The sequence below is a fragment of the Myxocyprinus asiaticus genome, chromosome 7 (assembly GCF_019703515.2).
Source record: "Myxocyprinus asiaticus isolate MX2 ecotype Aquarium Trade chromosome 7, UBuf_Myxa_2, whole genome shotgun sequence".
In the NCBI taxonomy this organism is placed as follows: Eukaryota; Metazoa; Chordata; class Actinopteri; order Cypriniformes; family Catostomidae; genus Myxocyprinus; species Myxocyprinus asiaticus.
The window spans coordinates 38,462,779-38,477,771 of record NC_059350.1 but is presented as its reverse complement, the minus strand read 5'-3'; the positions used below and the strand labels follow the sequence as shown (position 1 = coordinate 38,477,771).

The following is a 14,993-nucleotide window of genomic DNA, read 5'->3' as shown; positions in this document are numbered from 1 at the left end:
AAGGGAAAACAGCACGAGCTGTGAAACAGTCCTTATTATCATTCATGGAGGCAGCTTCTCAGTCTCCGCCAGGCATAGGCATCTCGGTAATGACGCGAGTTACAAGATGTGGTGTAATTCAAACATCTTTATTAAATATCTCCTGATTAAACGGCATTAACAGTAGCAGCACCCGTAGAGTCCAGAGACATGCGCTCTTTCTCCACTTTCCTTTCATCTCCCTCATGAGAGAGTGCGTGTTCCCCTCAGTAAAGTTCAAGCAGCAACAATTGAAAAATGAACTATTAATCATCCAACTAAAAGAAAAGGCAGGAATTTATAAATATAATAATTCTTTATAAAATATTAAGATGTCATAATATAATGTATTAAATATAATGCAAAAATAAAATAGAAATAAAATAAGGAATAATAATAATTATATGAAATAATGACAATGAATCAATAACCAAAAATGTCACATTAGTTTTAATTGCACCTATGAGTTATCAGTTTGTCTTCAGTTTTACACTTGTCTTAATATGGAGAATATTTTGTTAGCCTATACTTGTTTTAAAGTCTTATTAAAAAAAATCATTATAATAAGCCTTTTAAACTTTTTTTTGTCAGCAAAAACTAGGCAAAGTGATATTACTGGGAAGAGAAAAATTCAATTAATAGTGACAGTGTGTAGAAAGCTTACATATAGCCAGTTATGACAGAGATCCTGATAAAAGGTGAAATGATCGGGATCGGTATCGGCCGATCAGGTGACAAGAAGATCGGTGATTGGTATCGGCTATAAAAATCCTGATCGGAGCATCCCTAAAAATGATGTTCACCCACATGAGCTGAAGACTCCAGTCATATCAGTTTCCTGGAAAATGTTTTATTGTACATAATGATGGTGGCCATCATGGTGGCAAACATGTTGAAATCATATGACTAGCTGAATACCACTCACTTTATCCTGATAACCTCCCTATTATCAGACACTCGGGACAAGTCAAAAAATTTTTTGGGTGGTAATCAACATTATGCCACAAATGCTGTTGATTGAGCTTAACTTGTATTGAACAATTACTTTAATTGATCATGGGTGACAAGTATGCTTGCAAGTATGGTATTTTTACAATGGGATTGGTAACTGAAAGCTTTTGGGTGATGTTGTAGCTACGCTGATAGTTGATTTGGGCAGTGAAACAAATTGATATTTTTTTTTTTTTACTGTATCTTTAAAGTGAAGAAAAATATGCCAATTGATGCATCTTATATTAAGACATGGAGATTCTAAGTTGTCCTTGTGTTCTCAGGTGTGATTCGAACACAAGAGCTGCTGGATCACGAAACCGTACCTCACTACTGGCTGACAGTCTATGCCACGGACTGCGGTGTTGTCCCACTCTCTTCCTTCGTGGAGGTGTACATAGAAGTCCAGGATGTCAACGATAATGCTCCTCAGACCTCTGAACCAGTCTATTACCCCTCAGTCATGGAGAACTCACCCAAAGACGTCTCCATCATCCAAATCGAGGCGTTTGACCCGGACACCAAGTCCAGTGAAAAGCTTTCCTACAAGATCACTAGTGGGAACCCCCAGGGCTTTTTCAGCATCAGCCCTAAGACAGGTGAGTGATCTTGAGATAAAGCTCTATGTTTTCATCTTACAGACTTTTTGATGCCTCAGAGGTAGACAGGAGTAGACTTTGAGAAGAATCTAAACTGCTCGAATAATGGTTTGAAACAGAAACGGGGTGAATGTCTCGACTATTTTAATTGTTTAAAAGAAAAACTTGTTCAACATTTGCTGTGTTTAAGCTCTAAGCCAAATGGTATTTTGACACCAAGTCTGAATTTCCATACAAAAACATCAACAAGACACACACCAGGTGATTTCTTCCTTTTAAACAGCTAGACAGAGCGCAGCTGAATGGAACAGAATGCAGGGTCTTCAAAGCTACTTTCAACTTAACATGAAATATAAAAAACTTGATGTTTATGGTGTCTTCTGTCAGGTCAACCATGGTTTGCAAATACACGATTTAGACAGCCGTGATAAAAATAGTGGTGCACGCTTATTAAGACAATTACAGTAACTTAAATGAAGAGCAGAGAGACGCACTTCACATAATCATATAATGATAAAATATGATGCATTATATTTTGATTATGCCAACTTTTTGTAACAACGAGACGCAGTGCAGCAGCCAAAGAAATCTGTCTGACATATTTACATAGACATGCACATTAGTGCTGTCAACAGGTCTGAGAAGCTAAATTTGAATTTTTCACTGAAATATTTCCAATATTCGAATTATATTCTAATTTTAAAGACATTATTCCAGGTAGGGGTAAAAATCGTACAGATTTTTTAATTGACTTTTGTCTCCTACATCCACAAGAGGGCACAACAAATCAATATAAACCACTCAGATCCATTATAGCGAATGTTTATTGCAAAGAACATATCTGGCTGTTAACAAATATGCGTAAAATTATAAAGTCAAAAGATTTAGCCAGTTTATATTCTCAAATTAAATGTAAAACAAGAAAAGAAACGTTTCAAAAGACACTTCTATGTTAACTTAGTGTTGCAGGCAGTACCTATACCAGTGCCAAAGTACTACCACTGACTCAAGCTTTATAATACGTGCAGAGTGTTTTTCATTAAATACAGTTGAATGTACAGTTTAATGCTTATGCAGCGAGACACTGATAAGAGAGCAAGACATAGTCAACACACAACCGCTAAAGACCTCCATCTCAGGGGGGGCTTTCACTCCGAACGTGTGCCTTCTTTTTCCATGTAAGCATGCGTTAGACGGATGTCTTTGACAGTTGTGCCATGTCTCACTGTTTTTTCAGCGTCTCATGAAGAAACTATTCATTTTTTCAGACACTGTGCCAATTTAAAAGGAAATTCAGCATTTTAAACGCATCGTGAGACACCCGTGTTCTGTTCTATTTTTTGCACTGTGTCTGTTTTAGTCCAAGAATATCAGTCATTGTCAGTGCTTGGCACACATCCAATATTCTAATGTTAATTTTCGCATTCCAATGTGCATTTTTTATCTTACATTCGACGAATATTCAAATTTTTATTTGAAAGCCCTAATGCACATTTGTACTCATTTCTGTCAATGAGTACCCGGGGAATTACTCGGGGACCAGCATGCCCATCCCTACTAGTATAGTACTTAATACGGTACCATATCTATCTTCTTTGTTGTTAACTATGTGCTTTGATGCTTATATGAAACCCAAAGACAGGAGCATGTTTCATCTCATCCAATTTTCAATCCAGAACTCATTCACAAATACACAACATGTTAACATCTCACACTCTTATTTCTGTCTTTAGAGAACCTAGAATTATACCAAACCACAATATTGTGCTTATTTGGTAAAACACAACAATTCTGTTAATTATTTTTTCAGCTCACACACTACTCAGTTATTAATTTCCTTCACAATCCGAGAGCACTTTTCATTTAACGTTGAACTACATTTGTAACAAAAAAGCAATCTGTCTATTGCAGTAGACATCCATCTGCAGGACACTTACAAATAGAGAGGAAGAGATAGGTTAGCTATGTTCTAATGGTCCTCTGAGATTCTTAGAGTGCTCTGCTGTATTCTCAGACCTGTGTTTTTATGTAAATCTATTGAAGCATACAGTTAAGCACAATGCTCAGTGAATAAGTCTGGAGGCACGCTTGCCTGCTCCCGGTTCTTATTGCGTCTTCTTGTTTTCTCACCCTGTCTCTCTCACATGCTGTCGCTCTGCTCTCATTCTCACTCTCTTCATGGATCACTGTGTACTCATATGGGGTTTGCTAAATGGACCCACACTGAATATTTTATATAGCAATGGCTTTCCCCCCTCCTCGTCCTCCTCTACCCCTGTAGAGTAGAACATGATTTTACCGGCATACAGATGAGAACAGGCGTAAAAAGGTGCAAAAAGAAGATTAAGAGGTGGGCAGCTGTAGGGAATCTTGAAATGATTCACACTTCAAGTTCTGGACTTTTCAGAAACATGTTAGGTCAAATTACCTTGCGCCTGAGATATTTTCACTATTGTTGTCTCAACTTGTTTTAGTGCATAGAATAACATTTTCAAAGATTTGATGAGGTACAGGGTGATAGTAGTGTCCATACATTCCCAGATGTCAATTGTATTGCTTACTCTGGAGAAATAAAAAACATCTACAATATGTTGTCAACTGACTTATTTCTATAGAGTATAGAGCTATGAAATGAATATGGATAGCATAGCCATCTCTGACATTTTCCGAGCAGAAAAGCAAATCCCATTCATGATTTTTCTTTCCAATCCACCTTTTTCCTGACTTCTCCATGGGCGGCACCATTACGGCGAGAGACTTCCTCTCAGGTGCTCCACATTTCCGCTTAGTTGTTGTTATCAGCTAGACTAACGTTACTGGTGATGGCGAGCAGTTAAGGATCTGGATAATTATGCGCTGTTATAGGGTGTTATAACAACTACAGGTGGCTTAAAAACTACTGGAAAATGAATGTCTCAACAGTAAGCCCCCCAAAAGCTACCAATGCTGAAATATTCCGAGTCAAACCAGATGTAATATTCAGAGGTTGCATTAAACTAATTCTCCATCACTTGCCTTTTTTTTAACATCGACTGATAATTCCAAATACTGTCCGTCATTTTGGAAGATAACAAAGATGAAAAACATTTAAATCAAGCCTTTGTTTTATAATCATCTTTACAAGGTTCATATCTCATGTCACGCTGTGAGTGTATGTGAATGAGGAGAGACCAAGTTGTTCTCGACATAGTGCGAGAGAAGCCGGCACTTGTTAATGCAGAAATAATGCAAAGGTACGTGCCACAAATCTGAAGATTTTTCAGTGGAACCTATCATGACCATACGTCCGCTTTTCACTGACGTTTCCTCTTTTTTCATCCCTTAAAAAGTTATCAGTCGGGATTTCTAGATTCCCTAAATGTCTGCGATTTGGCTGTTTTCATATTGAACTGCTCAACAAAAAAAGTAATTAAATCTAGTGCATCATATACGTGAATTCTCTCTCTCTCTGTGTGCTGTATGTCTGTCTCTCTCTCTTTCACACACACACATACAGGGTGAATGCAGAGAGCACTAGAGCCCAGTTCTATTCAGAGATTGCCATCGAAACTGAATGTCCACACGCGGCCTTTAGTGAGAAAGGGATTTATGTTAAGTAAATACAGACTGTTCACTCGTTTTTGACTGTTGTTAGTGATATTTCAGTGCTTGGTAATGGGAATAAGCTGTAAAGCAGAAGTCTGTAGTAATTTCCCTACATTTCTCTTAAACTCACAAGCTTTATATGGACTAAATTAGGGCATAAAATGAATAAAATCCCATTCAAGCTTTGTTACACATTGTGAAGCTGAAAGTAATCAGTTTGAGAAACTGGCCCTCAAGTTTTATTTGAGTTGAAGGGTTTGGCTAGTCTGTGAAAGCTGGTGGCCAGCCTCTCTCACAGTGTTTTACTGACTTGTGTGGTCTTTTTCCCTCATGCAGTCACATACACAAATGTGAAGGTTATTTTTGCTAGCCGTGGCCAGTGAGAGTTTTCAGACCAAATAAGGGTTTGTCCTCCAACAGACTATGTTCTCTCACTAAATATTCCACACTTGGATCCGGTCCATGGAAGGAAAAAAGAGAGGAAACTGAGGCTGTCTGACTTATTAGTCATTAAACGTCAACTGTTCCAAAAGCAACGGATGTGTAGATTATTAAAGTGTTTGTTTGTGTGTGTTACCATGAGAAAGAGATAAGATGTCTATCTTTGAGACATCTCTTTGAATCACAATTTTTATGATGCATCGTTCTTAGTAATCAACAGGTTCAGAGAAGTTCCTGAAATATTTTGTCATCTTAAAAGTGCAAATCAGATCTCCAGAGGAAGAGCTCCGCAAGCATAACTGATCTCGCTGTAAAATCATATTGGTATGTAATGTTGTATTGTAGACAGACAAAGCCTACGAGACAGAGTGCTCAGCCACCCAAACACTTTCAGACTCAGACATAACATAACTGGGAATAATCAGGGATGTGTCCACCTCACTCATCTACATAACAGACAGCTGCACAGTGTGTACAATGCTGTAAGATGAATAAAGTTCAATGGAGGGGATCTATTCTATGCAGAACCAGTTACATCATGTTGTAGTTTGTCAGCTTAATTATGTAATATTTATTTAAATAATATTTCAAAAAATATTCAATCAATAAAATGATTAAAATTCAGCCTCAAGGTTGATTGGTTTTGACCACATTGGTTTTCCATTTGTACAGATATAGAAAAGCTTATGAGTGAGGAAGTAAATGTTTTTTTAAGCATTTCACAATAACCAATAATTTAAGCCATTAAATGAAATCATGATGACATGCATAGAATATTTAATATAATAATAGTAAATTGTATTATTTATATACAACATTTCTGCCAAAACACCATCATTTCCACAATTTCTATAAGGGTGGTAAAATGTGGATTGAAAATCCTTGTAATTACCGTTGTGCATGGCACTGTGTTTTCCTGTTTACCTCATCACTGCTGTTTAGAATGTTGGGGCTGTTTAATCTGGTTTAAACTAGATTCAGCACAAAGCTTTTAAATTTCCGATATCATACAGGTGTATAACAGATAATTCTATTCGTCAGCGCTGCGCGGGACACCGGTCCTGCTCTGCTCTCAAGCTGCTGGGCGGCGGATGCGCTGCATGGTTTAATTGAGTAGGGTGATTCCGTTACACCATTGGAGTATTTGGCTTTTGGTGTTTTCCATGTGCAGCAGAAAATGGCAGTGCTTCAATAAGAGTGGGGCAGTTTTGAAGTCACACCAGTGCGACAAAATAATGTAAAAGATTTCAGTCACTAACTTTAAAGAGGACAATTTTCTGTCACTACTTCAAAAGTAAAATAAAAGGTTTAAGTCATTACCTAAAAAATAAATGAAACATTTCAGTCACTTCCTTACAAAGATGAAAGATTTTAGTCACTGCGTAAAAAGAACATGAAAGATTGCAGCAACAACCTCCTCAGTAAAAGATCGATTTCAGTCACACCTCAAAAAGAATTCCTTAGCTGAGGTTAATATTCCCTGTTTCAGTTTTAGAGGTATTTAGGAAATGTGCTAGAGAGTGATTGAGTGCGAGGGCATGTTTTTGAGGGTAGGTAAGGTTGCAGACATGTTAGGTGTGTACCTGCATATCAAAGCCTATTAAACTTTCATCACTGAGACACTCCAGAAGTCGAAACAGAGCTGATCCCTACTAAATCTCTAATGGGTAACTGCAGCCATTTAGTGTGTGTGTGTGTGTGTGTATAGAGAGAGAGAGAGAGAGAGAGAGAGAGAGAGAGAGAGAGAGAAACAGAATGTGTGTGACAGTATTGTAGCCTACTATATTACTAGATTTGATGAAAGCCATTTGAATCAATCATTACCTCCTTATAACACTTCATGAGATATGGCTCAAAGCCATCAAGCAATTAACTAATAACACTAAACCTTATCACATGTTGTAATAAAACCATAGCTACCTGCATTGTTTATATTTGAATAAGGTTTCCATGGGTGTTCTGATTATAAAACAAACCACAGCAAGTCCATCTCAGAGTGCTGTTAATCTCAGTTTAAATACAGAGCTAAATTGTTATCACCGCCAACCTCTATCTTAGTATTGCATTTTGTTTCCCAACATGTTACGCCTGACAATATTGCAGTTAAATATACAGCAGGCAAAACCTCTGTAATTACATGCTCGAAAAGAGCAGAGGCCTGTGCTGGCACATCTACAAAGCTGCACTGCAAAAAATAGGATCTGTGGGAAGAAACAGAATAAACTTGTTTGTTGGTTTGCTGCTAGATCGGAGAAGAGCACATGTGAAGCGTCAAAGTTTGATTATTTATTTGTCAGCCGACATTTTTGACTGCTTTGTCACAAAACCACCTTGGATGATATTGACTGGTTGATTTAGTTATGTGTGCATGTGTGTGCATGAGATAACTAATTGCTTGAAAGAGAGGGGCTGTTTGTCTTTTGGCAACTGTAAACAGGTCTTATTGTTTCATTGAAAGGGACACGCATGCGCAACAACCAGACTTCCCTCGATATTGCAGCACACAGACCTCAAAACTGATGTGACCCATTTCAATTCTAGTAAGACTTTTCTAGTTTAAAGTGTTACGGAGGAAGTCAAGTCAAACCTCTCAAACAGTAGACAGCCCTGACATGCCAAACAGCACTAAGGAGGAAAAGAGCAACACTGTGCTATGCGCTGTATATATTTCTTTCATTACACATCATCACCTTTACAAAATTATTTCACAATTTTACATGAGTAAAAGTAACTGTCATATTTTGACAAAATATTATAGTTTAATATTAAATAATATATAGGTAGAATCTGAGATCACTGAGATCACATTCTGATGGTTGATGTGAACATTAACTGAGGTTCCTGACCCGTATATATATGCATAAGTTTATGCACTGCACTGCTGCCACAAAATTCTCTGTTAAAGAGAATTTTACTTGCCCCTTCAGAAATCCACTTGTCCTGGATAAGCGTTAATGTCGAGCCCTGTGAGCCAAAGAAATTAAGCAAAAGTGGTTATCTGTGTTGAACTTGCTCCTCAGATGCTGAAAATAGTTACGTTGTCAGAGCCACTGGTAATAACATTAACAGTTCCAGTGTGTGTGTGTATGTGTGTTTGTGTGTGTGAGCATACGTGTGTACAGCGGGGGGTAGGGCTGAGGCTGGCTGACTGAGAGTGAGAGAGACTTTGCCGAAGCAAGGGCGCAAAACGCAATGTTAGAGATTTTTCATGTTATTATGAGAAGTGTACAAATATTTTTGGTGGCGGGCCGCCACAGTCTAGGTAATTAATGGGAAACATTGAAGTTCATATTCATTTTTAAACAACACAATACTAATGTTTCAACTTAGGCAGAGTTCAGAAATCAATATTTGGTGGAATAACCCTGATTTTCGATCACAGCTTTCATGCGTCTTGGCATGCTCTCTACCTGTCTTTTCACATTGCTGTTGGGTGACATTATGCCACTCCCGGTGCAAACATTCAAGCAGCTTGGCTTTGTTTGATGGCTTGTGGCCATCCATCTTCCTCTTGATCACATTCCAGAGGTTTTCAATGGGGTTCAGGTCTGGAGATTGCCATGACAGGGTCTTGATCCGGTGGTCCTCCATCCACACCTTGATTGACCTGACTGTGTGGCATGGAGCATTGTCCTGCTGTAAAAACCAATCAGCAGAGTTGGGGAACGTTGTCAGAGCAGAAGGAAGCAAGTTTCCTTTCATAGGAACTTGAGCTGCATAATCGCATTGGGACACACCCTGAGTGTCACGTGGTCTGAAGCCCTTAGACAGTCATGGCAATTTATTGGCTGATGGCGCTTAAGCGATGCCCCTAGGGAGCTACGTCATGGGCTCCGTAAAGGCGCTCGCTTCACGCGATCGAGTCAGATTTTCTGTTCTTTAGTGCACAATCTTGTCTGGCCCGTGTTGTACCAACGACTCACGTCGAAGCGAGGATCATTATTATTCTCCCTTTTGAGTGGCAACACAGGATGGAATTTAGGAAGTGCTTACCTCTGTTAATGCGGTTCATCGTCGGTGAAGATTCCCATGACATGCATATTGCCTGTCTGGGTTTTCGCCACACAGAGTCCGTGTTGGAGGGTTCGGATTGCCCAAAGTGTGATTTAATGACCGTCAGGGTGCTCCGTGAAAGGCTCACCAGCAGCATGCAGCCATTTGACTCGTGGGAGGCCGGCACAGTTGCCGAGGAGATGGGAGTTGAGCAGCAGGCCGACCAACGGTTCTCTTTGTCACTCTCCCCGGATTCGGCTAGACATTCTCCCATGGAGTTTACACGTGGGCATTTGCGTCCTAGCTCTGAGGCCTGCACTGCGTTTTTTTTTTTCGGCGCTGAGGATGAGGACGCCATGTCTATGGCAGCATTGGTTTCCGAGGATCTCGCTGGTGGCCAGGCTGAAGCCTTGCTTCCTAGTGGTCGTATTTCCAGACCTTCGGCAACTTAATGGAATTGCTGGAGGTTATTACACGTGCAGTGGAAAAAAGCGCAGTCGGCGGATCGTAAATCGATCTCGGATGACTGTTTTTAGTGCGCAGCTATGCCTCATAGGCTGTTCCCTTTTTCCCCAGACCTCCGTTGTGAGATTTCGAAGTCCTGGGATCAACCTTAGTCAGCCAGAATTATGAATCAATCAATCAATCATGGATATACTTTGGTCCCGGCAATGGAAGAGGCGCTGGTTGCCCATCTCTCTCCTTCTTCGGTGACCACCTCGAAACCATGCAGAGTTACATTGTCCTTGTTGAGCAAGGCCTACCAGGCTTCGGGCCAGGTGGTTTTGGTTTTGCACACGCTGGCGGTTTTGCAAGGCTACCAGGCCCATTTTATGAGGGATTTAGATGAGGAAGCTGGACTGGATGCTGAGGCTGTCATGGAACTGCGCTGAGCTTCTGATTTGGCACTAAGAGCTACCAAACATATTGCTCATGCTGTTGGTCGGAATATGGCGGGCCTCGTGGCAGCGGAACGTCATCTGTGGCTTACGCTTGCAGATATGACAAGGACAAGGCCTTTATAATGAATGCCCCTGTGTCACAATCTGGACTGTTCGGTGGTGCACACTCCGGTGTGTTCACGTTTGGTATCTTCGCAATGTCCCACCAGAGATCCGCATAAGGCGCCGAACACGAGTTTTGCACCCCGATTGGGGTTCTCGTTCATTCCCGTAATCACAGGCGCATCCACGTAGGCATTTGGATGAGGCCCCTTTTAAATGGCCAGCAGGACACCAGAAGTGAGTGTGATGGACTTGCAGTGAAACATAGGGTGAGCCCCCATTCGGTGAACAAAACCGGACCATACAAACATATCCGTGTCAGTCCTGTTTGCCCTTCGGACAGCATCGGGTTGAGTTCTCTGTTGTTCATGCTTTGAACACCCAGCAGCCAGAATATAGTCCAGTTTCCCCCATAGCTTGCACTGGGGAGCGAACATTAATAACTCACATTCCGAATTCAACCAAGGGTCTCGAGACATTCATAACAGAATTCAATGTTCATCAAACACAAGTGTACACAAAACACACAGTGAACATATGTACCACATGTTGTCCCCCCATAAAGAATGGTGGGGCCGTTGTGTGAACCAGTTTTCCCAAATAAACATTTCCCCCAATGTTCTTACATTTTTCCCCATTCAAAATACCAGGGAAAAGGTTTATTCTATCAGCGTCCCTGCTGCAAGGACATTTCAGGGCACTCATCTTTTATGTGTGAATATAACAAAGGTAAAAACATTATAATATTCCTTAAACCAGCCTCGGTATTAGAGGAGCGAAGGCTTCCCCCGCTGTGCCGCTGGTTCGGGGGCAGTCACCAAAAGTAAGCCAAGCGTGCCATCTAGTGGTTACAGGTTGCGCTGCAGGCAAAAGCCATGCATTAATCCCTCTGTCTGCCCGTCTGTTAGCTTGGCAACAGCTGAAGGGCATTTCAAACTGGGTACTTCGAACGATAAAGCATGGTTATGTAATTCAGTTTAGTCGAACTCCACCGGTGTTCAATGGGGTTGTTCCGACAGACATTTCTGTTTGAGAAGCATGGTTTTTGATTCCGGAAATTCATTTTCTCTTAGACAAAGGGGCTATAGAGGAAATTCCCCATTCTCAGAGAGAGAGTACGACTTTTACAGCCGTTATTTTCTGGTCCCGAAAAAAGACGGCGGCTTGCATCCCATTCAGGATTTGAGACGTTTGAATTCCAAACTATTGAAATGTAAATTCAGAATGCTGACGCAGAAGCAAATAATGTCACAAGTGCTGCCGGGGCACTGGTTTGTGACAATAGATTTGAAGGACGCTTTTCCATATTCAGATTGCAGCAAATCACAGGTGCTTTCTCAGATTCGCTTTTGGGGGCAAAGTGTATCAATTTTGCGTCCTTCCATTCTGACTTGCACTGGCAACACGCACTTTCACAAAATGCATGGACGTGGCTTTGGCGCCCTTGAGGCTTCAGGGCATCCACGTTTTTAAATATCTCAACAATTGTTTGGTGCCAGCCCACTCAGAAACTTTGGCTGTCCAACATTGAGATGTCATTCTCAGCCATCTAAACAATCTAGGGCTGTGTGTAAACCTAGACAAGAGTGTTCTGTTGCCAAGGCAACAGACTCTGTTTCTTTGGCTGTCTGTCTTCAACTCGCATTTCACAGGCTTTTGGGGCTCATGATCGTGGCTTCCGCTGTCATTCCCCTGGGCATATTGCATGCAAGACCTTTTCAGTGCTGGATGAACTCCACAAAGAAACTTCAACCACTGTCGTATGCGTTCCGTCTCTTCAAAGTGATGCGTGGGTGCTACCGAACTCTGTTACCATGGAAACAGACCCGCCTTCTGATGTCGGGTGTTCCGTTGGGACAGGTGTGTCGCCACAAAGTTATAATGACAGACACCTCCTCCACGGGTTGGGGCGCTTTATAAGAGGGTCGTCCAGCCTACGGGGTTTGGACGGCCCAGCGGCAGTATTGGCACATAAACTGTCTGGAGAAGTTCATGGTGCTGCTGGCATTAAAATGTTTCCTCCCTGAGATTCAGGGCAGCCATGTCCTTATCCGGTCAGACAACAGGACGGTGGTGTCTTACATCAATCGCCAGGGAATAGTGCGTTCTCATGCCATGCTGAGGCTGGCACGGTGAATTCTTCTGTGGGCACGGGACAATGTGCAGTCTCTATGAGACATGCATGTTCCAGGCCGGTTGAATTTGGGGGCGGATCTCCTGTCCAGACAGGGCTTGATGCCCAGAGAGTGGACATTACATCCTCAGATTATGGAACAAATCTGGAGAAGATTCGGCAGAGCGGAAGTGGATCTGTTCGCTTCGAGCGAGATGTCACACTGTCCCCTCTGGTTTTTCCTCTCGCCCCCATCACCGCTGGGCATCGATGCGTTTTCGTCCCATCTGTGTTCCTTTATGGGATTTATCTGTTGTTTTAGAGGCGCTCTCGGGTGCTCCGTTTGAGCCCTTGGCAACAGTCACTGATAAGTTTCTGACTCTTAAAATGGCCCCGCTGGTGGCATTGGCGTCGTTTAAAAGGGTTGGTGTTTTGCATGCCCTGTCGATTATTCCCGTATGTATGGATTTTTCGCCTGGGTGTTCAAGGGTGGTGTTAAGACCTTGCATGGGCTATTTGCCGAAGGTCGTTTCTACATACTTTCTACATCATTTTTAGGCTTTCTTTCCTTCCCCATTTTAGTCAGAGTAGCATGAAAGATTGCATATGCTTAGCCCAGTTCGGGCGCTGTGAGTTTATGTTGACCGTACTAGCCAGTGGCATAAGTCAGAGCAGTTGTTTGTGTTCTTTGGTGGCCGCAACAGGGTTGTTTCGGTGTTCAAGCAAAGACTGTCTCATTGGCTAGTTTATACAATTTCAAGTGCTTACGAAGCGCGCAGTTTACCTTCGCCTTCGGGTATTCGAGCTCATTCTACAAGGAGCATGGCATCCTCATGGGCTTTGGCTAGAGGTGCGTCCTTGGACATTTGTATGGCGGCAGAATGGTCCTCTCCACATACTTTTGTTTGATTTTATAATCTGGATGAGGGTTTGACTCCTGCTTCCCAGGTTCTCTCTTTTGGAACAGGAATAAACTCATAATTCCCTCTGTTTTATTCAGGCGCTTTAGCTCGCTTGTACGCCGCTATATGCTTGCCACACAGGTGTAGACAGTTGACAGCTACTGTTCACATGCAGTGAATGTATATCATTCCCAATGTGATTACGCAGCTCGAGTTCCTACGAAAGGGAATGTCTCAGTTACGTGAAGCATAACTCTGGTTCCCTGAGTGGGAACGAGACGCTGCATAAGCTGGCCATACTCTCGAGCAGCTGCAGAGGCTCGTGCCTTCCTGCAGAAAATCTGACTCGATGGCACGAATCGAGCGCCTTTATGGAGCCTGTGACATAGCTCCCTAGGGACATTGCTTAAGCGCCATCAGCCAATAAATTGCCGTGATTGTATAAGGGCTTCAGACCACGTGACACTCAGGGCATGTCCCAATGTGATTACGCAGCATCTCGTTCCCACTCAGGGAACAAGGGTTATGCCTTATGTGACCGAGACACCCCCAGATCATCACAGATCCTCCACCTGGTCGTCTAATCATTAGACGGAGACCTGGATAGGCCTTCAAGCCACAGTGTCTTGCACCCACTGTGAAATTTGGTGGAGGATCGGTGATGATCTGGGGGTGCTTCAGCAAGGCTGGAATTGGGCAGATACTTCTTTGTGAAGGACGCATGAATGAAGCCACTTACAAGGTTATCTTGGAAGAAAACTTGCTTCCTTCTGCTCTGACAATGTTCCCCAACTCTGAGGATTGTTTTTTCCAGCAGGACAATGGTCCATGCCACACAGCCAGGTCAGTCAAGGTGTGGATGGAGGACCACCGGATCGAGACCCTGTCATATTGATTTCTGAACTCTTCCTAAGTTAAAACATTAGTATTTAGTTGTTTAAAAATGAATATGAACTTGTTTTCTTTGCATTATTCGAGGTCTGAAAACACTGCATCTTTTTTGTTTTGACCAGTTGTCATTTTCTGCAAATATATGCTCTAAATGACAATAGTTTTATTTGGAATTTGGAAGAAATGTTGTCAGTACTTTATAGAATAAAACAAAAATGTTCATTTTACTCAAACACATACCCATAAATAGTAAATCCAGCGAAACCGATAATTTGCAGTGGCCTCTTAATTTTTTCCAGAGCTGTGTGTGTGTGTGTGTATGTATATACAGGTGCATCTCAATAAATTAGAATGTCGTGGAAAAGTTTATTTATTTCAGTAATTCAACTCAAATTGTGAAACTCGTGTATTAAATAAATTCAATGCACACAGACTGAAGTAGTTTAAGTCTTTGGTT

At 41.6% G+C, this 14,993-nt stretch overlaps 1 protein-coding gene across 1 annotated transcript in view; it reads left to right on the top strand.

Moving 5' to 3' along the window:
• Positions 1-14,993, top strand: part of fat1a (FAT atypical cadherin 1a) — a 119,089-nt gene that overhangs the window by 30,481 nt on the left and 73,615 nt on the right. The window contains exon 3 of the mRNA XM_051703305.1: positions 1,293-1,607. Coding sequence (XP_051559265.1) covers positions 1,293-1,607 — 315 coding nt within the window. The remainder of the gene's footprint in view (positions 1-1,292; positions 1,608-14,993) is intronic.